The 24,631-nt window shown below is 34.8% G+C and overlaps 3 protein-coding genes and 1 pseudogene across 8 annotated transcripts; 1 reads left to right on the forward strand and 3 right to left on the reverse strand.

The window, feature by feature from the left end:
* Positions 1 to 1,455: 1,455 nt before the first annotated feature.
* On the reverse strand, positions 1,456 to 4,483 carry LOC132162641 (uncharacterized). Of its 5 annotated transcripts, none has more exons than XM_059572923.1 (2): positions 4,219 to 4,483; positions 1,456 to 3,522 (listed from the first exon to the last, which is right to left on the reverse strand). In XM_059572923.1, exon 2 carries the CDS (start codon positions 3,284 to 3,286, stop codon positions 1,589 to 1,591), a length of 1,698 nt encoding a protein of 565 aa, XP_059428906.1. In that variant the 5' UTR covers positions 3,287 to 3,522; positions 4,219 to 4,483; the 3' UTR covers positions 1,456 to 1,588. The 5 variants fall into 5 exon arrangements, with proteins under 5 accessions (XP_059428906.1, XP_059428905.1, XP_059428902.1 ...); XM_059572922.1 differs by having other exon boundaries at positions 1,456 to 3,527; XM_059572919.1 differs by having other exon boundaries at positions 1,456 to 3,544.
* Positions 4,484 to 5,983: 1,500 nt separating this feature from the next.
* On the reverse strand, positions 5,984 to 18,463 carry LOC132161726 (uncharacterized). Of its 2 annotated transcripts, XM_059571909.1 has the most exons (25): positions 18,389 to 18,463; positions 17,773 to 18,122; positions 17,249 to 17,320; positions 16,095 to 16,138; positions 15,894 to 16,005; positions 15,680 to 15,751; positions 14,936 to 14,998; positions 14,322 to 14,399; positions 14,159 to 14,251; positions 13,758 to 13,877; positions 12,806 to 12,892; positions 12,394 to 12,603; positions 12,256 to 12,303; positions 11,645 to 11,899; positions 11,080 to 11,186; positions 10,345 to 10,589; positions 9,938 to 10,006; positions 9,784 to 9,848; positions 9,501 to 9,670; positions 9,259 to 9,337; positions 8,399 to 8,654; positions 7,929 to 7,974; positions 7,313 to 7,421; positions 6,934 to 6,996; positions 5,984 to 6,254 (listed from the first exon to the last, which is right to left on the reverse strand). In XM_059571909.1, exons 1-25 carry the CDS (start codon positions 18,396 to 18,398, stop codon positions 6,174 to 6,176), a joined length of 2,904 nt encoding a protein of 967 aa, XP_059427892.1. In that variant the 5' UTR covers positions 18,399 to 18,463; the 3' UTR covers positions 5,984 to 6,173. The 2 variants fall into 2 exon arrangements, with proteins under 2 accessions (XP_059427892.1, XP_059427893.1); XM_059571910.1 differs by lacking the exon at positions 18,389 to 18,463 and having other exon boundaries at positions 15,894 to 15,967; positions 17,773 to 17,859.
* On the forward strand, positions 18,423 to 20,109 carry LOC132162499 (PTI1-like tyrosine-protein kinase 2; annotated as a pseudogene).
* A 593-nt stretch (positions 20,110 to 20,702) lies between these two features.
* LOC132191880 (alpha-soluble NSF attachment protein-like) lies at positions 20,703 to 24,190 on the reverse strand. The gene is made up of 9 exons (XM_059607001.1): positions 23,936 to 24,190; positions 23,747 to 23,796; positions 23,591 to 23,663; positions 22,977 to 23,056; positions 22,388 to 22,539; positions 21,895 to 22,054; positions 21,743 to 21,790; positions 21,420 to 21,500; positions 20,703 to 20,996 (listed from the first exon to the last, which is right to left on the reverse strand). Exons 1-9 carry the CDS (start codon positions 24,078 to 24,080, stop codon positions 20,919 to 20,921), a joined length of 867 nt encoding a protein of 288 aa, XP_059462984.1. The 5' UTR covers positions 24,081 to 24,190; the 3' UTR covers positions 20,703 to 20,918.
* Between the last annotated feature and the right edge of the window lie 441 nt (positions 24,191 to 24,631).

Here is a 24,631-nt window from a genome sequence, read left to right on the forward strand (position 1 = left end):
CACGTTCTCCATTTTCATATTCAATTCTATCTTCTATATTACATTTTTCACCATTAACATCACTTCCACACACTTTTCTCTTTAAAAAATGAAAAATGATTTGTGTTAATATTTTGCTCGTATTTTTTTCATATCATCTTACAAATCAACCATTAGATTTGTGGATTTACGTGGATTTCATAAATCTAATGGTTGATATATTAAATTTGTAGATGAATATATCATTTTTTTTCAAAAATAGTAAACAAGTGTTTCAAATTTAAAATTTTATCTAATTGTATTTTTTTTTTTTTTTCGTTGTTCCATGTCATTTGGAATTTTAGTTTATGGTCTGTAATTTTATAGTAATGGGGTCTGATTTATGATTTGGGTTTTAGATGTTTTGGTTTTATATTTCTGATATGTACATAGTGTTGTGAATTTTATGTTGATCAAATTTACATGCTCTGCTTGCTTCTTCTTCTTTTTTTTCATACGTTTGGTACTTGTTTTAAGAAAAACATTATTCGATGTGATGTTAGGAATATATTTTTTATATTTTAGGTGTAGATGGACACAAATTTCCTCCAAACTGATTTAGAGAAAATTTTTTTCAACTTACTCTAATAAATGCCAAATATCATCTAACATGTGTTGAGTTCCTAAAAACTCAATGTTAGGCTCCTAGGTTAATAGGAGGGTAATAAATGACTGCTAAGAATATTAAAAAAAACATGTGCATCTCACATGTTATAAGGAATTAGGATTTAGGACCCTTTCTATTTCATTTGAACTGAAGAGTGGATGTGTATTTTTGTCCCCTCAAAAAGTGAAAAGATAAAAATATCCCTCTACCTATAACTAACTGGATATTATCCAATTCATTTGAACTGAAAAAGATCATGTTCCATGTTATAAGACAATCGACATTTATTAGAGTAAGTTGAAGAATTTTTTTTTTTTTTTTTCAAGTGTAGTTTAAGCTAGTCCAGTAAAGGGCACAAATTCTTGTAAAGGCACGAAGTCATCTCCATGCAGGAGATGATTTTGATTTTTGATTTCCCTAGTAATGCAGGAGGTTTTTCAACCACAAGGGTATCATATCAAAATTTGCTCCTCTGATTTATAGAATCACAGTATCACACCACATAAATGATAAGATAAAAGATCTGACTCTTCACATTCCAAAATCAAATTATCGTTCTAATTATTATACCATGTAAATAAATAGAATTGAATCTGTGGTTGAGCTTTGCCCTCTCTGTTTGCATCTTAGATCATCAAAGATATAAGATGCCAAAAGAGAAGCCTCTCTGCTGATTCAAAATCTCACCAATAACCATAATGGTATGCAAGCATAGGAGACATAAGCTGAAGACAAAAACTTGGTACCCATGCTCATATGCAGACTTGAATCCAACTCCAAGTAAAGGGCATGTCGAGGTACACTGTACACATGCTAGAAGAAATGAATGCAAGAAGGTGCAACAAAAAATTGGATAAAGAATTGACTGTAAATACTAATACTACATGAAAAAAGCATAAACGCTACAGCATTTGAGTCTCTCCTGAATGCCTGAAAAGAGTTTCTTCTGATCATGTTTTTTGGTTAGTCTTCTCTCTGCATGGATGAAAGATCAGGTGGCTTCATAAAATTGTCTAGACCTTCTGCAGAAAACTCCTGGACCATGGGAAGCTGCCCATTGGGACTATGATGATAGTTTGAGGAGTTTTCAGTCCTGAGCTTAGACAACCTAGAGTTGTTCCAAGGTAAAGAATTAGGGTTGGATCTGAATCCAACTACACCATCTTCACGCGGTAAAGGGGAAAGTGGCGGCTGGGTATTCTCATCCTTCTGTTTTTGGCAAAATTTATCTTCCATGATATCATAGAAATCAGCTGTTCTAACTTCCTGAGCAAGAGCGCACCAACAACAGAAAAGCCACTCTGCGCAATCTGCAACTGCTGGTTTTCCACAAAAAATGTTATTTGCAGGCAAGTTGAATCTCTTCCTCATTTGGATCCTCCAGTATCCGCCATAGAGTAAGCCAAACAAACAGAGCACGACACCAGTTAATCCTAAAGCTTCCCTGACAATCTCATCATCAATGTTGATGGCAGCCAAATTGAATATCCAAAATGGAGCCATGCAAAAGAGGACAAAAGTTGCAATATGAACATACATATTCCCAAACCCAAGTCTTTCCATATTCCACCCAAATACACAAAAACAACAGAAAAGAGAAAGATAGCCTATGGAAATGTTGTCCCAAACATCAAATAGACCGCCTTGCCATTTTGGTGCATATTCAACAATCCTCTGCTCATTTCTCAAAGCAAATGAAAATCTTTTTTCCATAGAATTCCTCCTTGGATGGCTGAGCTTAGTGCTGCCATTAATAAGAGTTTGAACCTGTCCTTCCTCATCAACTTCAGAGACATACTCCCTCCCAAGGGGACTTACAATAGAGTATACACCTGCTATTGCTGGAGCAGCAATCGCAACAGAGAGACAGATACCGACACCCACAGCAGGTCGGTTGGATCGTTTGTATCCCAAGTTAAGGCCGCATAAGGCATATTGAGCAAAGCAATTTAAATGGAGTAACACAACTACCACCATCATATGGGCCCATTCATATGGCTTGTAAGTACCATTCTTGCAGTATATTTTTCTGAGCGCAGAGATGTCCTTAGACTTCCACCTGCAGAGAAGCACAAGGTGGTGGAATCGCTTTGGGTGCTGATACAGACACATGAGAGTGAAAAGAGCATTGAGGATTTGATTATTGACCTCAAACCAGGTATTTCTTTGTGACTTCTTTCGTAGGAGACCATTTAACATACCTGTCATAACGAGAAAAAGGATTGCTCCTGAAATGGCAACACAGATTATCCATAAAAGAAGGGCCATGTTCAGTGGGTTCCTAATCCATTCTTTACAGGCTGTCCTCAGAGACTGCCAATCAATCTTATGAGCTAGAACCCCACTGAAACGTTCTCGGAAACCTTGGCTGGAAGAAAGTACAGAACGTGAGATTTCATCTTTTTCCTCTGCAATCTGACGGAATTTAGCTGATGGGGAAGCTAAATTACCACTGGAGCTGTTTTTCACCAAGCGCAATCTACTGGGAATAATTGATAAAATGTCCTTATTACCTCTTCTAGGATTTTCATCACTCAGTAGTCCCTTCCGAGATGTTGAAACATGCAGAGCTCCGTTTCCATTATAAACGTACTGGGTCGGACTTGAGGTTGATTCTTCCTGAACCGCAGTAAAGTCTTCCCCATTACTAGTTGGAATCATTTTACTGCCAAATTTGATTTTTACAAATATCCCGGATTTCAAAAATTCTAAAATCAGAAAGCCTACAAACCACTGCAAAAGACTACACAGTGACGCCAATCACTGAAGAAATCCAGAATGCTAAACTACACTGTTCAGATTCAGAAAATACGCGAGGAAAATTTCAGATTGTCACTCTTTGTGGAGAATCAGAAAACATAAGACGGAACCGGCTCATCTAGGAAATACTGATGCTACTGTTCTGATAAACAAAGGAACCTGATGAAATATTTGAAGAAAAAAGGAATGCATTTAGTTGACTCCAATTTAAAAACTTCACTTCTAACTCCAAGAAGAACACAAGCAGAACATGATTGATATATATAGCATGCAAGTTGAATTCTCATAACAAAAATGTTGCAATATTTCAAGTACAACTTTAGAACTCAACAAGGTAAGTAATACAAAGACCTGGGGTTCTCCCACCTGACCAGCACATACTTGTTGTCTAACACCTTGTGAATAAAAGGAGACTAATAATTGGTCATCATAGCACCTAGTTCACAAACAATCCTTCAGGACTAAGTGAAAATCCCAAAAAAGTGATACAGAAAGAACATAATTTCTACTTGTTTCATTCCAATTCCGACAGAACCCACCACAAAGCAACAGAATTCTTTTTGTTTTTTCATATATCCACAGCATGATGCACAACCATTCTTATTAAACAAATAGAACGTTCCAACGAAACAAAGGATAACCAGATAAGCAACGAATCAAACTACGAATTACAACCCATTAAAGAACTCACTTTAAACCGAATCTATATCAATTCCAGCATTCTTGTGAAAGCCCAACCCCAGAACTAAAGCAACAAGTAGAAACTGCCATATTTCGGTCGACCCAGAAAAGAAACAATGATAATCAAGAAAATTGGGAAAGGTAAACAGTACCTCTGAACGGTGGATCAATACCTCTGAATGTTCTTCTTCATCCATCGACCATCGTCAAAAAGCTTTAGCCGCGTCTGGTCATCGGCAGATAACGACGCGGCGTTGAGTCTTTTGGAGTTTTACTGATTCAACTTTGCAAAAGCGGGACAATTGCCGATGTTTCTTTTCTCCTTAATTTCTTTGGTGTTTTCTTACTGTGTCAGCATTTGGAAGATTCTCAGCACTCCAGACGAGACTAGTCCTTCATTTGCTTTTTCTTTTTAGCTCTTGGCTCTTCTTTTCTTGGTTTTACCGTTCTGGATAACATAATATATATATATTATATAATTTTTTTGAATAAATCTATGGTAAAGTTGTTAAAATTTAAACTATTACTTTTAATCATATAATTCACATTAAAAGGGATACAACAGGTTAACAAAAGTAATGCATACTTATATACTCGCAAAAAAAAAAAAAAAGCATACTTACTATGAAAAAAATATGTGAAATATTTAAAGAAAAATAATAATTAAAATTCTAATAGCTACTTTATTTCCTGGGTTGAGAGTAGGCAATTAGCCAAACAAAAGTTCTGCTACTTTATTAACTACTAAAAATAATACCAAAAGTTAGATTCGAGAGCGATTGATCTTCCAACAAAATAGTCGATAAAATCTTGCAGTTGGTGCGTAAACGAATCTGGAGGTAGCTTTCACTTTTCAGTTACATGAAGGCACGTCTACAAGAGGAGTCCTGTTATGCGGCTGTCTTTTAGGACATATATTAAAAAATAATAATAATACTAAAATTTTGTATTTGTTTTTTTTTTTTTTTTTGGGTTAGTTAAATTTTTATAATTTAATATTTAATTTTTAATGCCTCAAAACTTATTTTTAGATTCAAAATTAAAATCTAGGGGTGAAAGGTTAACCCTTTAGGTTTGTATCACCTAAAAGAGATTTAATTATCCTAAATTTGGTGCTAATGCCTTAAATTTGGTGCTAATACCTCAAATTTAGTGTTAATTTTTTAAATTGAGATTTCCCTTTAATATCTTTCTTCTTCAATTTTTTTTTTTTAAAAAAAAAACAAAAAAATTGGCCACGTCAGATTTGGCCGACGCTGGGATGACTCCAAGCTGCCGAAAATCTCAACTCCTACAAGAGAGACAAAGACTTACCGCTTAGGTTCTTAGAGTAGAGATTTTCGGCTGCCAATAGTCAGCCAAACCTCTGCCAAGTGAGATTTTATTTTTTTATTTTTTATTTTTATTTTTATTTTTATTTATTAAAAAAGAAAGAGGTTACAAGGGGATTATAAATGACTGAATTTGAGGCATTAACACCAAATTTAGCATGTCCGAATCCATTTAGGGTGATACCATCCTTAAAGGATTAACTTTCCACCCATAGGTTTTAAATTTAAATCCAAAAATGAGTTTTGAGGCATTAAAACCCAAATATTAGCTCATCAAAATTTAGCAAACATAAAAAAATAACAAAATTTTCATTTTTGTTTTTATTTTTATTATTATTTTATTTTTTAGAAGCAGCCACATGTTTGGACGACGCTTGCTGCCTCAATTTGGCAGCCGCATAGACGGATTCTACCGCTTATGCATATGGTTAGCATAGTTAATGATATAGGCGATTAAGATAAAACAAAAACATAAAATAAAAAAATGCTTGAGATAATATAGTTATTACTGCAGCACCAAGTGACAATTATCACGTTAATCATTAATTAATTAAATTGACAAATTAAATTTCTTTAGAGTAAAAACTAAGCAACAAAATTTGATAAGTAAATTTAATTATTTAATGACTGAAGTGTGACATATGGATTTATAGTAAAAGTTGCATTACCCTTTATCACACTTTTATCTCAAAGCCGACCATAGAGACGGTTGTTTTCTTAATCACACGTTTAATTACAAAAATAAACTTCTTGTAGAAAAATCAAACGCAAGAGTGTCACGTGGATCTCTCTAACGCCAAATCAAGCAGCAAACGGAAGAACTGGCGAGGATACATGGGTGGCTGCTCTGCAAGTGCCTGAGATGCACACAGATCTTCCAGTGAGAGATATCATCGTGCAGCATGTACGTGCCCGTTAAAAATGAATAGCCACTGTTTTTATATACATCTATCACTTGATTTTTTTTTTTTTTTTTTTTTTTAAACCATCTTTTTTTCAACATGTGAGATATAAGAAGTTATCAATTCCCAATTTAATTCTCATTAGAAACTAATTAGTCCCTTGGCTGATACTGCTTTCCAACTAATCAAATCAATTTTCATTGTACATTGTTAAAATATTAATAAAATTATTAAATTCACCATTTACTATCGGTTAAGCTTTTGGATAGCTAGTAATTTAACAAGATTTTTTTTTTTTAAAAAAAAATAGTAAGCGGATGATTTAACACGATACCATATTAAGTTACGACTTTTTGGAATAAGTGATTATTGAACATGATAGCAAAACTGAGGCCTTAACTTCGATCTTTGACTCTACAATTTAACTTCCACTTTCAAATACAATATTCTATGTGTTATTTGGTCCATACAAGAGGAGAATGTTAAAATACTATTTAAATGATTAAATTCATCATTTTCTATCGGCTTAAGCTTATATGAGTTGGACCCCTCAATATTATTTATTTATTTTTAAGTTTTTCTTATCTAAAAATCTGGTTCTGCCCGGGTTGAGAGAGAGAGAGCGTTGATTTACCTGATGAATCAGAACAGTGGAAGGTGTCATTCCAGGCACTGTATTGACCTCTATGATCAACACCTGCAAACAGTGAAAGTGGAATTAAAAAGATGTCAACAACAATCAATAAGGTCTTCCATTAATGATTCATGATTACTTGAAGGCGGTATCTTTCATTTGAAAATGGCAGCACACGTGGATCCCCAAGACTAAAATGATTCACACCACGAGATAACATTGACCATCTCTTAGTGGCCCTACCCAAAAACATAAGGCAAAAAGAAAAAAAAGGAAGAAAAAAGGTCCCTTAGTAGAATTAATATACCCTCTAAAGCACATGTTCATGCATAAGGCAAGGGGGAAAAGCATGTCATGTGACATAATGAAATCAACATACCTCTCCGCTGTCAACATTGACAAATGCATCAATCCGAGAAAATCCTTCTAGTTGCAGAGTGTTTGCAATGAGTTCAATATGTTCTTTACATCTCTCCAAGGCCTCTTTACTGATTCACGGAAAAGAGCAGGACACAAAGAATAATTCCAAATAAATACAAAGATATTGGTAGTAAAAAAGTAAGCCATGACACAGTATGTTTTATAATGAAACAAACAATACAGGTTCCAAAAGCTCTGCTACCAGTGTGGTGTCACATACAGGAATGTAAGAGTTCCTAACCCTACCTTGATTATTCATTATAACAAAAAATGCAGACATATAAAGTCAAGCAGACAACTATTCAATTAATGATAATAGTGCAGATGTTTGTAATACACTACTTCAGGAAGATACGTATCTTCCACAAAGACAGCACCAAGAAATTATGGACCAAAGACAATGTTGTACACAGAACACGTCAACATGAAAGACACATAAGCGCCACAGAAAGCACAATAGAATCCGATGCTATTAGATAACATGAAGTAAAGCGTCTCCTGGAAGATATGTGACAATAGAATCTGATAACCAAAAAAAACTTCATTTTCCAAAGAATGAGATTCTTAAAAAAAACCTGATAATTGATAACGGGGGTGGAGTCAGATTGATGCCAGTCCCACCTGTCAACGAAGTAATATCTCCGTAAGGTTTGGAAATTAAAAGCAGTGTGCAATAAAGATTGACAAAGCAATGTCCTCGTGATGCAAAACAGTAAGGTTACATCATGTTCCATACTTTTACTTCTCGCCTTTTGCTTAATTTTTGGTAGAGGCACTGCTGCTGAGCATCAAAATAGAGCAGTAATAATTATGCTAATTGCTAAGATAGGGATGCTTCACCCACTAAGGGTTATTCAGCCAAATCCCTAAAATAGGATCTATCTTCACATTTATATGCTTTATTAGACATTTGCTCAAAGGTGATACATCATCACGCCAATACTGTAATTAATTAATGACACGCAAGAAGAAAACAGGAGCCATAATGCACTTCTGGCTTTTTTTTTTTTGGTGCAATAATGAATAACTACAGGCAAAGACATACCTTGGAATTTCTCCTCTAGTGACAAGATATCACCAGTCTCCTTGACAGTAACACTAGGACTCAATGAGTGCATGGATCCACGCTTTCCTATAACACCAACAGTTATTTCCACCCATCTACTGCATCCTTTCCACATAAGGCGATGTCCATTTTCATTTGTGGAATTGGATGAAACAATTATCTCATCAGTCTCAATAAAAGGTTCAAAGATTAATAGATTTGGAGGAGGGTTTGGCATCTCAATCACTCCATGTGCCTGTATATTAATGAAAAGGACATATACACAGGGTACAAAATTAGAAGTTGATAATGGCATTTCAATTGTTGCATGTACAAAGCTAAATGATGATTGAGGGAGATCTATAATAACTTAATATATTGCAATTGAATTTAAATCTTAGTGAGAAATGTAATAAAACTAGTCACTAAAGTGGAGAAGCCTAACAAACAACTAACTCTATACTTTCAATAATGATAAATGATTAAATGGCATAATGGTGGATTTATTAATGACTTTTTAGATAGCCAGGATGTCATAGAATAAAAGACAATATACTTCTGAATTACATATATCTCATTCGCTTATAATTCAGGAATCTGATAGCTCTCACACCAGTTGTTATGCTTGCCTCAGGCAAGTACTGCCATCTATCCTTTCATTTTATTATAAAGGATTTGTAAGCAAGTTACATTGCAAAGTTGTTGTCAAACAAAGAGTATAATGCTCGAGGAAAAGCAAGGTTGCGTATCATATTTTAAGATAAAGATACCTGTAACAAATTTTACAGATAGGACATGCCATAAAGACAAAAAGGCCATATTGGCAACCAAAAATAAAAATAAAAAACCATTATATGTACCTTTGACAAACTATTTGAAGGAATCCTTAGAAGGCAGTCCTCCAATGCTTTCACATACACTTCAAGGTCCTTGGCACAGCTGCATGAACAAAAACATTTAGTACCATGTGATTGAAATCTGTACAACAAAATTTCGCTATAGGCGCCACATAAATGAATTCACTTGAACAGGTGGCATGTTTTCTAACATCCATTCATCCATAGCACATGAAAAATGAAATTAACAAGGGGTATAAACCTACCATAATCTTGCAACCCCAGTTGAACATCCATCTCTTGCTGGTTTAACACATAATGTTTCACACCGAAGCTTTGCGGTCAAATCATGCCATACATCTAGTATGGGCATGTTCAGGAGATCCTCTTTTCTCCGCACATCTTTGTTTATGGTAAGAACTCCCAAGGTTGCAAGCTGTATATATCAAGAGATTTAACGCATGCTTATGGAGGAAAGATGCAACCCATACCGAGGAATAATGATATCAGCAAAACACCACTTATATTTAAGAAGATCAGTTGCCATACATGGTTAAGAGCAAGAGATGTTGCAACTTTGTCCATACAGGTCTTTGAAGGAATCATTCCAGGGCCTTCAATTGAAAAATGGAAAGGAAAAATGAGCATTGATACCAGAAGAAATTATATTTCTCTTGAAACAGTTGTTGATAAGAAAAAGGACCTGTATAAGAAACTCCTTCAGCTTCCAACATAGCCTGAAGTGTACCATCTTCACCAATGCCTCCATGCACTACACATAATAATAGATAAACCTCATAAAGACCAAAGTATAACATGTTATAACATAGTACATCTGATGATAACTAGTAAGTGAAACATATATTTCTTGTATTTTTATATCCACAACAACCAAAGTAAGAAAACTCTTGCAAGGATTTGTCAATAAATTCTATTCATGCAAAGATGATTCAAGAAGCAGAGTCCACATATTGACTGTATTCAGAATAGTACATTATATAAAGGGTGAATTTTCATTAAATAAATAAATTTTTTTAAAAAAATTATATACCCAACCCACTCATCAAGCATTAGTTTTAAGTTATCTGGAATTTGACTGAAAAGCAAAACCTGCAATAAAAACTGTTGCCTGAACTTCCTTGGCTTGCTTGATCCATTGCTCCAAAGAAAATCTCATAGGTGGTTCATCAGCAATATCAAACCCTGTGAACCAACTGTGTTTTGCCAGACCTTCCATGAGATCATTCATCACTATGTTCCGTAACTGAGATGTCAGTGCAGCCCGAGTTGGTTCAATTGCCTCTATGCATGCAGCAATCACTTCTTCTGTTGTGTGTCTTAGCACAAGAGAATAGCTGTAGACAAAGAAATAAATTTACAGATTTGAAGTGTGTAAAACAAATGTATAAAAAAGCAACATAATGGCCATACCAACCAATCTATACATGCTTAAAAAATTACAAAACCTTGGTGATGAGAAAGTTAGGTTTTGTGATGCGAAAGTCATCTATTTATGCTCAGCCATGCTCTCTCGATCTTTTACATTTATGATACAGCTTGTTGAACTAAAGGTTAATAGAATGATCTCAAGGGTATTAAATCTATGTAGAAGATATTGCAAAAATCATTACTGAAGAAGCAGATAAACTATGAAAAGCAACACGCTACAGATGTGGGTGATGGCAACTTCTTGTATCTGACTCTATAATAAACACATTATTTGTAAATGCACGTAAACATACTGAAACTATGGACAACCTTATGTGATGCACAAATATTGTTTTCCTTTCTTCTGTCCCTAGAGAGAGAGAGAGAGAGAGGGAGGAACAAAATACTGACACTTACGGTAATGACCAAACTGTTCTGGAGCTCACATCATTTTCCTTATTGTCTGAATCCACACTAGAGGAATATTCACTTGTGGGAGCAAGCAAACATGGAGTTACTTCAAGCTGTAGCCACCAAATATACCAACTCATACATTATATGATATCTGGAATGCACTTTGACTAAAAATGAAAAACTTTTAAGTATAATATAGAATGTAAATGCATTTTTTTTGTTCAGTAACAAATAACCAAAATTAATTTTGAGTGCATTCATGGACTAGCCTGCGAAAATTCCTCTATGCAGACTCGTAACATTTATGAAACATTCCTCTTTTATAAATCTGCAGTGAACCATCTTTAAGATTTTGCACCTATACCAGATTATGGATTAAAATTTAAGTGAATGTGAAAAATCTATCCGTACAATAGTCAATTCATGCTTATCATTTATCATCTAGATATTCTAAAAAAATTATAAAAGAAAAACTCTAAAAGCAAGTTATGCTTCAGCAATTGCACCACCAAACCATTAGGTAAGCAAGACCACTTCATATACCAACATCTCGCTGAATGACACTTACATCATCAAAAGCTTGCAAATTGAGCCAAACATTTGTTCCACTCATAAGAGATACTTGCCGCTCAGATGTGTCCCCTCCAAAAATGACAGAAACTTTGCGGGTGCTTTCCTCATTGGAAATTACTTCTCTAATCTGAGAGGACTTTGATCTTCTAGGCAAATGCCTTGATCCACTACTGAATGAAGCAAGATTGGGAAATCGCAAGCAAGCATGGAAAATAATGCTCCGAAGAATGTTTGAATGAGAAAATCCAACCTGGATATTGGAGATAGTAACTTCTTTTTTATTGTTAAGTAGCAGCACAGAAAATGTTATTAATATAATGATTTAAGGAATTAAAAAAAAAATGCACACAGTAAATGGTCACCAAGCCCCTTTACAAGGGCATGCAAAAGGCATGAAACGTAATATTTCCATAGCAACATTTAAAGATGCCTTAGAATGCACTAGGTAGGTTTAAAAAAATTCCTTTAAAAAAAAGGTAAAATGAGAAGAAAAAAAATTAGGATGTTGTTCTTTGTACATCAAAACACTATGATTACAAATGGTCTCTGAAACCATTTAGAAGCTGCCATAACTTCATTGCTTCACATGGTTAAATTCGGAATTACCTTTGAAGCTTGCTGAAATAAAAAGCTGGTCTGCTCCATTCCGCTGATCTGATACATACAACAAAATCAATATGGAACAAGAAGGAAGAATCAATACTGGTCATGAAACTGGCAAGGATAATCAGACACCCAACTTACCAGGTTGATATCAGTAAATAATATGTTACCCGATTCAGTCCTTCCAAATTTGCTTTTGGAAAATGACAACATATTAACAGAATTAGGCAAATACCATCCATCAATTCGAGCAAAATCACATAGGCCAAGCCTTTGGAATAACAAAGATGCTCCTTCTCGGATAACTTCTATTACATCTATTGGAAAACGAGGTGGAGTGTGATAAACAACCTGTATAGTATGCATAGAGTTCTGACAATTAGAAAGATGAAAGAGAGCAAGAAAAGAATAGAATGTATTACCTCATTATACAGTCTCACTTAAGAAATAATTATTGCAAAAATCCTTTATAGCATGCACAAATGCTTTTAAGGATTATGTATCAATGTATTTACATGCGTATGCAACATCGCAAGATGTGTCACTACTGTACCTGCTGTGTTGGAAGATACTTTCTTCGGTAATTAAAAATTGCATCATTCTCTCTTGCATCACCACTGCCATGGAATTGAAGCTCCACCTGGTCATTTAAAACACAAACTAAATTCACAACATCATTCAAAACCTTCACTAGCCAATAATTAATGACACCCCATACAAATAATAATAGTTTCAGCCATGAAGGTCTAAACATTTCATTACTTCCACAATTTATTTTTACTTGCATTGGAAGTGCAACTTATCTCGAAATGAATTTTCAAACCCTCCCATACCTAGACCCGATATTTCAACTTTTCAGCTTATTTCATATTCACAAATTATTTTGTTTCTACGCTAAACAAGGTTTAACCCATAGTTTGAGCTAAAAGTCCATTTTCCAACCCAAATGTTAATCCTTCAGGAACTCAACTGGAGAATAAAACAAATGTATCACTTTTGTGTCAATTTTCTCCAAACACCTTTTTTTTTTTTTTGGTGAATACTTTTCTCCAAGCACCTTTAATACACAAATATAATAGATCAACCTTTATGTATTACAAGCACTATAAAGATAAGAGGAACTATTCCTATAACTTTTCTTATAGATACAACTAAGAATATGAAACATTTTTAATTTGAGGATACTCTGTTTTAGTGACCAATTTATGACTGAGTAATATATACAAGTACTGATATAGTATTTTTAAACTAAATTTACCAATTCTTATTAATCACAAAAAGAGGATTTGCTTCGCAAAGCCCTCCCCTAAAGTCATAATTTGGAACAAATCCTTTGCAGTATTGATTTTTCTTATTTTTCCTTTCAAGGCAGTATATATTTTTAGTACATTCTATAATTATTATATCATTCTCTCTTGCATCACCATTACCATGGAATTGAAGATCAGGATTAGAGATTACCACAAAATGAATCAAAGGAAAAAAGACACCAAGAGAGCTCGTACCTCAGTTGGCAGTAGTACAACAGGATGGCAATCCAAACCAGATCCCACATCAAGAACAATAGCTGTAAACTCACTCCCTCCTTCGAGAAATAATTCAATAAGGACTCTATCATCAATACCCTATCAAAGATTACAAAGAGCAAAGATTTTATAAGATAAAATTTATCATTCAGAGGGTTTTGGAGTCAAACTTTGCAGCCACATCTTGAAGAAAATTTGATTTCATAATTCTATACCTTCAATTAATTTCTATGCAGTTACTTTTAAGTAACATGTTTTTTATTTTATTTTTTATTTTTAAAAAATCTCATTTCCTATGTCAAATTAGTTCAACGTTTTTCAATTAAGTTGACAAATTTTTAACCAAGCCTCACAGTCAAGTCTCAAGAAAACCAGCTTACCTCTGAAATAATTTCATTAGCTTTCGTCAAAGAATCTTGCACACCATATGCAACTTTGACACCAATGCTTGATCCAGCTCTTGCTGGTTTTACCTGAAATAGTACGAGAAAGATCTTCAACACATCACAAACTTCTAACGGCAACATGAAAAATGTGCCTTACCACAACTTTCCCTGAGTAAGGGTCCAGCTGATTTCTAGCAAACCACTTTGATAGTTCAGGTTCATTCCTTTCACTTCCCTAAAAGTCATTCCAGTAGTCAGCAGAAAACCAAAGAGTTTTGAAAATTCAACTGAATCTAAAACTGAAATTACCACTTGAATCTGTCTCAAATCTCAAAAGAACTATTTAGATAGAAACTAAAATCAGAAGTAGTCAGTAAGCAGATAGGAGCCTCTAACATTCACTAAATCATTAAAAGGGATGCAACAAATCTAAAATCCAAAATAGCAAAAAATTCTTTTGATTACTTCTACCAATCCAAACAAATTATCCCACTGCCTGGGAGCTTAGGATCTCAAAGAAGCTCTATATGCAATTTATTTCATATAATTATACTTAGCATCCAAAGGCTACTCTTGATTAAAGCTAAAGGTTTTAAGATACACTTTGTGGTGCTAAACAAAAATCATCAAACATATATGAGAAAAATGTCACAGCTTTGTTACAAAAAATATTATGCTTGTAGAATTTGAACATATATGTAGTTATCCTACAGGGCAAACATGACAAAGTGTGATTAGTTATCAACAAATATAACTTGGTTGAGAAAATACCTGCACTAAAAAACTAGGTGCTGTTATGAATCCCAGTTTGCTGAGCTCCATAGATGCATCATACTGCCAATTAGTCAATGGGACAAATGGTTAGTGTTTTTCCTAACAAAGAAATAGACAATTCTGACATAATTAACATTAAACAGTATACTAAAGAGACACGAAGATGAGTTTTGTACAGAGCATCCATTCAATGTAAAACAATGATAATTTTGCTGGACTTTATATATCTGAGATTCTTCTCAGATTAGGAAACAGGGTCCATGCTGTTAGTTTAGGTTATGTAAAATAATTAATGTAAATTCATAACTTCCATCATTAAAAAAAATGAAAATATGAAGATACAAGAGGTTCGTTTATTCAGCTTCATTCCTGGCCAAGTGCATCCCAAAATACACACTCAAGCCACCTTATACCTGGTTTCTAACACATGCAGCTTGCAAGTATAATCCTGGAAACCAATGTTACAAGAAACCTACCTAATGCAGGCCAAATGACAGCATCATGCCTCAAGATGGTGTAAAAAAATATATATAGAGGTTCTAGATGAAGTCTTCCAATTAAATGTCCTACATGTCATGTTAGAATTGGCTCCCTTCAATGAAGCTAGCAACTTTAAGGTCCTCTAAATGTCTGGTGTATAAGAGCATATGAACTGATTCTGGCGTCAAAATACAGAATGATCTAGTATAACCTTGTATATAAATAAAATTATTTTTAATGAGACCAAAGAGTTTCTTTTACCTTGTCAAATGCTTGAAGACACTCATTTGATCCTGTGCCAACAAATGGAATATTATATTCCTCCAAGAGCTCCTGAAAATTCCATCATATGCATCCATTTTACTTAGATCCTATCAATCCATAACCCATTCAAAAGTCATAAAGAAAAAAAAAAAATACTGATATGTATTTGTGCTTGTGTATTTGAGATGTTAAGGGCTGTAATATACTACACCTGAATGCCACCATCTTCACCAAATTTACCATGTATAACTGGGAACACTATGTCTACAGAAGCAGCAAGATGTTCTGCAAATTCAGACAAAGACTGGAAACCTTGGGCAAGGCTATAAAAATAAAACCAAGACAGTGAGCCATCTCAACATTTTCAGTTACATAAAAGAGAGTAAATACCATAGTTAAAAGGCCATCTTACTTTTCAAGTTTAAAATCAAAATCTGCAGGAGTGTTTGAGTATGCCTGTAAACGTGATACAGGAGGAAATTAAAAGACAAAAAATATCTTCTAAGAAGAAGGTTTTTGCAGAAGCCTGTTAATTTGTTTTCATCTAATATGCATGTTATGAGTCGATTAAATAATTCATAAGCAAAGAACCACCAATTGATTTTAGATGAGAATAATAATAATAATAAAAAAAATTATTTGCTCCTGTTGAGCAAGTTGCTGTTCCAGGGATCTTTTAATGAATTAGTTGCATGTCAACCCAAAACAAATAAATAAGCCAAGCATATAGAGCCATGGCTAAAAACTACAGCCCAAATAAAAGGTCCAATGGAAGCCAAGAGCCAGATGAATAAAACACATTCAACAACTCCTCTTGAAATGGAAAAAATGGACACCAAGTGGAATATTCATTGATAACGACATGAAATATGGTTAGTAACCCTTGATCAATACATTAACAAACAAACAAAAATCCGGAAGATCCCACAGCTAAGAGCTAGAGGCAATTCTGTATCATCTCCTGAACCTGGACCTCGAAGCTTAAAACTCCCTCACATGAACTATTTTCCCGACTAAATAGATCCAAGACTTTCCTGAGGCCATTCTGCCCTAGCCCATATTGCATTTCTAGTAGTGCTTAAGCGTTTCTATGTCTGATCTGGTTAGAAAGGAACTCCGGAACCTTTCATGAAACTACAAAAAATGCGTATAATATTTCTCATAAAGTTATGTATTGGGAAAGAGCTAAAGTTAATACTTTCCACAGTTTTGAATCAGCTCATGAAAATGGCTGACTTTAAAGTTAATGGAGCTTTTCTGAGGATGTCTTTAGGCATGAGTAATTATGTAGCCATACTATATTGTTTCTCAAGTGGCGACACGACTTCATCTATAGAATAAGCCATCTTCCTAACTTGAAAATTTCTGTGATGTACTTCTGACTGGTGTATCTCTGTGTTCTGTACAATTTTTCTTCCTTTAATATAATTACTTACCTTACCCGAAAAAAAAAAAAAAAAAGAAAAAAAAAAAAGGTTTCTATGTCAAGGATTCGAGCAAAACAAACATCTTGCAATTTTGTGTATGTATGTGTTGATATTCTAGATAAATGCACATTGCACAAACCTGAGCAGGGGATATTGCATAGGCATTGAGATTGCAGTCAATGTAATAGCAACTCACACGCAAATCATCTCCCTGGTACAAAATGAAACAAACCCACCTTATCAAACATCAAGAAAACCAATATAACCACGCCTCCCAGCTTGTATACTGCAAACACACCAACAGAGACACACCAGGACCATCCGTCCCCAACAACAGTCAACATGAGACTTAACACTCCGTTTGGTTTCCAAGACCAAAGGAAAAAAATGAGCGGGACAATAATAAGCCCCCCCAAAAAAGAGAGAGAGAGAGAGAGGGGGGGAATTCCAATTCTTACTGTTGTTTCAGTCCCAAATTTTCACTTAATCTGCCCAATTAAGTAGGAACTAATAAGAACAAAATTGAAAGACAGCAAGTTCCATTACTTTTTTTCCATTTAATTTCCCGAGAACCAAACAGCATATCAACACCTCTACAAATATGCAGTACTAGATTTTGCGCATATTCAAACATACTTACATATATATGTGTTTATGACGTACCTGTATATGATCAAGAACCGATCTCGCAGAGTTAAGCGAAATTCCACGCTCCGCGGACGGGCCTCCGCAAACGACACCAACTCTAAGAACCCTGTCTTTCTCCTTCGAGTCCTCTTCCTTCTCCACAACCCGGTCGTCCACAACCTCCGCGGCGGCGTGTGGAACTCCGAAACCGGAGCGCTTCGTCTGTGAATAGCTTCTGCACTTCTTACTCAACCTCACTGAATTCTGCGAGAGGACAAACGACTTGTAAGCAGTAAAGCGAGTGTTCAGTCCAACGGCGTCGTTCTGCTGCCTCTGGCGGAGCAACGCGAGCTTCGAAGCGTGAGCGATCGAGGCCATGGGGTTTGCTGAAAGAGGATGATCGGATTATAGAGATCGGTGAAGCTTGGTTTCAATGGTGTGGTATTATAGAGTGAGGAGGTGAGTGAGCTTTCGAGCCAGAGATGGTGGTGATTCGTTGCTGTGCACTTGTGAGTGTGAGTGATTAATATATTTAATTAGAGCTTAGGCCCAAAAAATATAAAAGAGAATAGAGTTTAATATACCTAAATAAATCTTAATCCATTAATTATATATTAATATACTCTTCATAAAAACTTCGTAACTGCTTTACCTGTCAACATCGTCTTCCATTTTCGTTTAAAGAAATGTTTCCGGCGGCAGAGTAGCGCCAATTCTGGACGAAAGAAGTGCGTCTTTCTCATTGGCCGTTGGTGTGTTGTCTTTTCCAGTTGGCTTTATATAGAACTTCGTTTAAACAAGTTTTTACTTAAAAAAGATTTTGTAACAATGTGAAAATCTCAATTAATTTAAAAAAATTGATGTAAGTATTAGTTGAAACTAATACATCATAGCAATGTGAAATATTAATTTGTGAGATAAAAATATAACTTTTAACATTACTCAATTTTTCTTTATCACTTTAGAACTAATCAAATCTATTATAATATAATTAAATCATTATATATTTTTTAGGGTAAATATATCTAAAGTCCTTGGGTCAACATGCTAAAATTTTTTTTTTTTTTTTTTTTTTTGACAATTTACTCTCTACATCAATCGAAATGCCAAGAAAATCTCTACCGTCAAATTTTTTTAAGTACCGTTAGATTGGTTGAAATGCATCATTTTGTCACGTCAACATAATAATTTTTTATTAACTTAATTTAAAAAATTAATAAAAAACAATTGAAGGGGTGGCCTACACTAGGGGTGGCCGCAAGCCACCCCCTTAGGTGGTTTGGGGTGGCCTGCGGGTGGCTTCCGACCACCCCCCTAGGTGGTTTGGGGTGGCTTGCGGGTGGCTTCCGGCCACCACTTCAATTTTTTTTTTAAAAAAAAAAAATTAAATTAATAAAAAATTATTATGCTGACGTGGTAAAATGATGCGTTTCAAAGAATATAGCGGTTAAAAAAATTTGACGGTAGGAATTTTATTAGAATTTCGATTAACCGAGAGAGTAAATTTTCAAAAAAAAAAAAAACTAAACTAAACTTAGGGAGATAAAAATTTTGGCGTGTTGAACCAAAAACTTTAAATATATTTACCCTATTTTTAAATTAATTTTAAGTTTAATTCAATTGGAAAACAAAGGATTAATTCAAAGATTGTAACAAAGTTTCGCCTTCTACTGATGTTATAAATTTAGTTACTTGCACCATACGGTAACACCTCACATCATTCATAGAGACATAAAGGTCAGCAATGTACTTTTGGACAAAGATTTTGAACCATTGGTGGCTGACTTTGGGTTTGCAAAGCTTATTCCGGAAGGTGTAAGCCACCTGACTACCCGTGTGAAGGGCACTTTGGGATACCTAGCACCCGAATATGCCATGTGGGGAAAGGTTTCTGAGAGTTGTGATGTCTATAGTTTTGGAATTCTTCTGTTGGAGATCGTCACTGGAAGAAAACCAATAGAAAAGCTACTCGGAGGGGTTAAGCGGACGATAACCGAATGGGCGGAGCCGCTCATAAGCAACGGGAGGTTTAAGCATCTTGCCAATCCAAAACTTCGCGGAAATTTTGATGAAAGCCAGCCGAAACAAGTTATTAGTATTGCTGCCTTGTGTGTGCAAAGTGAGCCTGAAAAGCGACCCAAACATGAAAGAAGTGGTTAGCCTTCTTAATGGGCATGAACAAAAAGTCAAGGTTATGCCTATGAGAATCAAAAGCATCAAATATGAGGAAGAATTGCTGGCATTTGATCAACCTAGTGATGATGATGATGGTGGTGGTGGTGGTCATGATGAAAGTAATGGTTATGGGGTTTTTGTGCCTTGGAGGGGCAGAAGCACCGCAGAGATGGAAGAATTAATAAAAACGTATACTAAGAGAGGTGTTTCCTCTTGATTTATCATGTGAAGATGCACATTTTTCTTTTCCATGGGACGAGAAAATGTGGTGAGCAAAATTTATTTATAATATTTTTCTTAATTTTTTATTAAATCAGAATATAGTATTAGAACATAACCTATTTAATAAACATGTCATGTTAGGTTGACCTAAACACAACCCGTTTGATCAGTTTCAATTTGTATATGAATTTACATGCAAAAAAATAATTTGTTTATAAGAATTTTATAAAAAAAAGAGTTTATATATGAATTTTGGCCTTTTAGGGTTTTGTTTTTTAATTTTAAAAGAATCTAATTTAATTTATACGAGTTATATAAACTGACCAATGATTGCCCTGAATTCAATTATATAAAACCATAACCCGCTAATTAACAAGACCCACAAGCTTGACTCGAACCGAACATGAAATTAGTGAGTTGAAGTTAAGGGACTCGACTCGTTTAATTAAATGAATCGGGTTATAGTTGACATATATAATTTTATAGTCATACCTCAACATGACCTACACACAAACACAAATTGCCACCCCTACTTTCCTATTTGGTCCTTTTTTTGTCCTTCTATTGGGTTATTAAACATCAAAGAATGTTACTTTATGTGATCTTTTGAAGGTGTCACAACCATAGTACTTAACCAATTTGTACACAAATGCAAACCATATACCAATACCAATACAAGCTAAAAGCCAAAAGGCATAGCTATGATCATGGCTAACAGCCGTCGTACTAATATATACAAGCCGAATGCAATACTATCAATGGGGGTAAGGCACCAATGCAAAATCTTAGGTCAAATCCTCTTCTAGTTCCTTGGCCTTCAAAGCTTCCTTCACTCTCAGTAGAAGTGTGGTCTTCCTAGGATCCTACAGAACAGAATATCGAAGTCAGAGACAAAACAACAAACACTCATAAAGATAGAAAAGAGGTCAAGAAATCAGGAGGGTCAGGGGATCAAATGCCAATAGGACATCACTTCTATCTGTCCGTGTTCATTATTTATAAAACGCTACAACTACCACCACCATACAATAAAACAGTAACCTATTGAGAGAAAATAATCAATACCTGTAAAGCCATAGTAGTCTTTCCAACTAGGTGAGGAAAAAAAATATCATTATTTGTAAAAATATAAAGATATTGTCCCTCAAAAGTTCAATAAGGTCATCAAAGTAAGGATCTGAAGTAACTCTACAAAATTCAGGATGCATAAGATTTCTAACTCACTCAATTTAGAATCCAGACAAAGGAAAGCTAAGAAATTCAGATTTTAATGACAGAAAAAGTACCAGCGGGGTCATGCTATCAAATTCCCTGACAGCACCAGTGAGTTTTGCAACATCTTCCTCCTCAACTGCGGCAGCCAAATCCTGAAATGTGAGCAGCACTTCAGTTCAACAAATACTATGTAATTAAAATGAAACAATAAAGTGCGCTAAATTATAAACCAAATACAACATCAAGGTAATAATTGTCTATACTAAATAATCTCTTAAGAAGAATGACGTACTTAACTCGGAAAAAAAAAATGCTAAAGCACATTTTTTTTCTTATACAAACTCAACAGCAAAGATGAATACCAAGTTTTACTGGCCTAGAAGACACCACTTACAGCTAAAAATCTGTATTCCCGAGTTCTGGAAAAAGTTGGATCCAAATCCTGCACAATCGATTGAATACTTCTAAAGATATTAATTATAAGGTCAACGTCTCAAACACCAACACGGTGGGAAAAAAATCAAACAAAAAAAACAAAAGATTGACCTGATATCGGTCCAATGAGTTGGTAATGGCAACAATATCGCCCTTACACAACTGGCAGAGGCCAGCATTAAGAAGATGTCCTCTTACTCCATACTTCAGTAAGTTATTATTGATTGACTGTCGTGCTATCTCTTCATATATCTCAATTGCCTGCTTATATCTGACAAAAACAAAGAAAAATTCATTCTACTCCACAAGTATATGCTTCAATATTCTATCTCATTTACTTCTCAGTTTTCACATGAAGACAAAAGATATATAAAAGTTGGGAAGTTTGTGAGGAGAATCTAATGGCACCATGATTAGAAAAGCTCCATTCAGTCTGGGACACAACACCAATAAAATACATGACAAAATGTGCAATGAATTGGGATGAGAACTTCTCAATCAAAAGGAAAAGCAAAAGATTCCCTAATGCCGGGTCCACTATATATTTTGATCAAAACCATTACTGTTGTCATAAATATCTACAATATTAGCATATACCACTCACTGTTCAAGTTGAGCAGAAAATTCTGCAACTTTCTGCTTGCACTGTTTCGCAGAGGTTGTTGCTTCAGCACATTCAAAAAATTCAGCTGCCCGCTCAAAATATACAAGAGCCTTGTCTATGTTTTGTTCGAGCTCGTATAACTCACCAATTTCCTGAAGTAAACATGTAATCAAAATAAGCTGCAATTTCTTGGGCTTTAATGAATTCAAGTTCTTACAAGACCCTAAAGCTACATTATAGATACGAGTAATGCTAAAAGGAAGACCCACGTTCTCCATGTGTCCTTCCAAATTGATGTGGCTTTTAAAATTACTATTTGATCAAAATCTAATAGTGATCTATCACAAATCCAATTGTAATTTTAAAAGCCATATCAATTTTGGAGGACACAAGGAGGACAGGGAGATGTTATTTAGTATTACTCTATAGATACATATCCACCCAACAGTACAACAGAACTGAGCATGAAACGGTGAAGGAAAATATGCACAAGATGAAAGGTTGCACTAGAGTTTGAGAAACAATAACAATTTCAAAGGATAATATACTAAAACAATAATCAGGAAGACCAACATATTGCAAATTGTACCTTGCAATATCTCGCAGCCATGTTGTGCCTGCCAATTTCCAGGAAAATATTCATTGCTTGGTCTAAGCATGATATGGCACCTGTAAAAACTCCCAATACAAAAAAAAAAAGAAAAGGAAAAGGTTTTCAAAACAGTTATTATAAAAGTAGAGATTGTGTCAAGTATTGTGTTATTATGTAAAATATGACCTATTACATCTGAGCTACAGGTTCACCCCGAAAGAGCCTCCAAACTCCCTCAAGTTTTACAACAATAAGGAAAAGTACCACTGAATTCACCATTTGACAAGGTAAGAAGTGAAGTAGGAAGCAGAAATGAAAACCAATTGATGCCAATCAAGTAAAAACCTAATTAAACGTCGCTATGGTAGAATATTAATTAAATGATTACATTTATAATTTTTGAAATAATTGGTGATTCAACTTGGTATTGAAGCTATAATCTTAATTTTGAATCCTTCCGTTGTAATTTATCTTCTTCTTCTTTTTATGGGTTTAAACTTTTCAGTTAACCAGCAGACTTACCACGCTCATACTAACAAAAGAATTGGCATCATAAAAATCCATTTATTCATATTTCAAAACATTTGCTCATGAGGGAACACGGAGGGTACCTTTAGTCGATGTTTTCTTGTAGCAATTCGCCGCATTCACGTAAGCCATGGCAGCTTCATGCTTGCTATCGGACTGCAAATAGCACTCGCAAATTAACGGCACAGTTAGCACAAACAGAAACTTGAGATTAACCATATGACACCAAAAGCACTGACCTTCAAATGGCAATTTGAAAGTTTGATGAAAACCGATCCAGCTTTATCCCCTGAACAGAAATGTATATGACATATCAACACAACATGCAATACATTTGAATATACACAGAGTGATAAAAGAAACTATAATATAAATTACTTTTCCGATGCTTTCTCGGTAACCAAACACATTAGATTAGCCAAACGTACAAGATTTAGCGAGTTTAAAGGAATTGGCAGATTGTTCGTACAACTCGGCAGCATCTTCGAATTTGGAGCCGAATAAACCCCAGCCTTTGATCTTCTTATCCGCTTTCTTCTCGAATTCTTCTCCTTTCGCGGTGCGATCCGCCATTTGAGATCGTTCTTGACTTTTCGTCAATTGCAGAGAAACGAGAAGGGGGTATAGAGCGAGAAGCAAGAGAGGGAGAGAGGGAGAGACACGCAAGGTGAAAGCGGGTGATGGGCGACGACGTTTTGGTGGAAAATAAACAGCATGATTTACTTCTTCATTTTCCTCCAACGACAATAATTTTTTTTTTTTTTTTTTTAAAAAAAGCCCATTAAAGCATTTTTCACACGATTTTGGAAAAATATTCTCCTTAGAGCTAATTAAAGCCTTTGGAAAGATTACTCGTGCCAATTAGGAAATGTTTAAGAAAGTTATTGACTAGTTGCATTAAAGAAAACTGATCTTTGATAAATTTAGATACTTTATCTTGATGATTATTTTCTAATTTTTCAATAGTTCTCAACTTTTATGCCATATTGGAACTAGGATTTGTCTTGAATTTTCTTTTCTTATTTCGCATATTACATTTTAATTGGAAGATTGTTGCTAGTTTCTTTTTAAATATCATATATGAAAATCCAGTAAGAAGTGAGAGGAAAAGTTGTTAATTGGTT

The sequence above is a fragment of the Corylus avellana genome, chromosome ca9 (assembly GCF_901000735.1).
Source record: "Corylus avellana chromosome ca9, CavTom2PMs-1.0".
Classification (NCBI taxonomy): Eukaryota; Viridiplantae; Streptophyta; class Magnoliopsida; order Fagales; family Betulaceae; genus Corylus; species Corylus avellana.